The 1,878-nt window shown below is 36.6% G+C and overlaps 1 protein-coding gene across 1 annotated transcript; it reads right to left on the bottom strand.

Annotated features, from left to right (window-relative positions):
* Nucleotides 1-734: 734 nt before the first annotated feature.
* On the bottom strand, nt 735-1,647 carry LOC308076217 (trypsin inhibitor ClTI-1-like). The gene is made up of 4 exons (XM_080416391.1): nt 1,516-1,647; nt 1,260-1,300; nt 1,051-1,160; nt 735-937 (listed from the first exon to the last, which is right to left on the bottom strand). Exons 1-4 carry the CDS (start codon nt 1,565-1,567, stop codon nt 892-894), a joined length of 249 nt encoding a protein of 82 aa, XP_080272517.1. The 5' UTR covers nt 1,568-1,647; the 3' UTR covers nt 735-891.
* Nucleotides 1,648-1,878: the final 231 nt, after the last annotated feature.

Raw genomic sequence — 1,878 nt, 5'->3', positions numbered from 1 at the left:
ATCAGGCATCTGAAGGTCTGATGAAGGTCCAAGCGGCCAAAACGTTGCATCCTAAATAAAAACCTCTTTATAAGTGAAGACAGTGTGCGGGACTCCCTCTCCCTTCTCCCTTTTTCTTCCATATTCAGGCTTTAACCCATTAAAACCGATAAAGCATCTGCGTCATTTTAGATTTGAGTTAAAAATAACTTTGGCTAAAGAGCTTGTAGATCTGCTATTTTTGAGAAATCGTGACAATTTGTGCAAATCTTTGAATATATATATTCTTTTAAAGCGAAAATTTTTAACTCAAAGCTTGGCTTCTGGGGGTCCCTGTAAAAAAATATTTTGAGATGGGGGTGGCAGACAAATATTTATAATTTTGGGAGTCCTTGACATGAAAATGTTTAAGAACCACAGATATAGTAACATGGTTTTTCTGAAAACTGTTGCAATACAAAAATGCAATACCGTGCTAAAATATTTCTGTCTGTCCCACAGCAACAACAAAAGCATAAAGATATCAATGCATTTGTTCGGCAACTTTGTTATTCAGTGGTCAGAAGAAAAGATGGTTTGTAACATTTTGAATTGTACATTAATTTAATAAAAATTTATATTAAAACAGACTTTTGACATCCAATGTGTTGTATAGCCTATACAACACCAAACAACATTGCCCTGTTTGAACATGCATGTAGAGTTTAAAAGTCATTATTGGTTTAGTTTGCTCAGCGACCCCACTGGGACACAACTCTGACAGAGGGAAGAGAAGTTTCTCTTCGTCACTTTTATTTAGTTTTTGAAAATCACATTTATTTCCCTCCTTCAGAGATACACACAAACATCTCTCTGCTTTTCAAAACCAAGTGTTGAGTTGAACAAGAACATCAACTTCTGTCTGTCATCTGTCTAGCATTCCCCTTTATTCTTGATCCTGATGTTGGTCTTCATTTCACTGTGGAAATGAGAGTGAAACATTAAGCATGAGCTTAACTCGAAGAAGCACAGACAAGTAAACATGACACATGCACAAAAACAAAAAAAACAACACATCAAACGCAGGCCTACCTGTTTGAAAAACACAGCATGCATTCGTTTGAATATTCTTGCTCATCGGTTCCACAGACCGGTTCAGAGTTACGCGCACAATATGGCAATGCATATCGCCCACAGTCGGGCTATTGGAAAAATAAAGACACATTATTATATTCTAACAACCAAGTATGAAGGTTAACAAGAAGACGCTGCTGTCATTATATGATATATTTCTAACTCACCTCTATGCCATTATCAGAGATGGTTTCTTCTTGTGCCAAAACTATCAAAGAGAAGAGAATTCTTGAAGATTGACATTTTTTCTTTTACACAAGTTTATTGACAAAATTCATAGACAGTATATTTTTACATTTATCTGTCAAAAGGATAAAACACAATAAAGCTAGAGAGCTTATTTCCATAATTTTAATGTTTATGTATTATCTATAGGCTATAAGCTTACATTTTACGATAATATGTTTGTATATCCAAACTTACCAATTAAGCACAGGAGTCCTAGTGCAGAAATGAGCCTGGTAAAGTTCCACATGTTTGCTGTTGCAGGGTCTCTGTAGTGACTGGCAAGAGGCGAGGTGGACTCTTTTATAATTACCTCCTCCTTTATCTCCTCCTTTACCTCCTCCTCCTTTATCTCCTCCTTTACTTCCTCCGCCCCTGCTTTTGTTTCCCAAGCCTGTGACGCTTGTAACAGTACAAGCTTCTGTACAGTACTGTACAGTCATTATCCACAAACCGGTCTGGTCTCATGCTTTTGGATGTTGAAAACAACATCTCTCTGAAATGATTTTTATGTAGGGCTACATGTAAACAAGACATAACAATAAAGATCACCTCCTGGTC

The sequence above is a fragment of the Gymnoscopelus braueri genome, assembly GCF_963280865.1.
Source record: "Gymnoscopelus braueri genome assembly, chromosome: 20".
NCBI classification, from domain to species: Eukaryota; Metazoa; Chordata; class Actinopteri; order Myctophiformes; family Myctophidae; genus Gymnoscopelus; species Gymnoscopelus braueri.
Note: the sequence above shows the minus strand (reverse complement) of the source record. Positions and strands in the feature narration are given on the sequence as shown.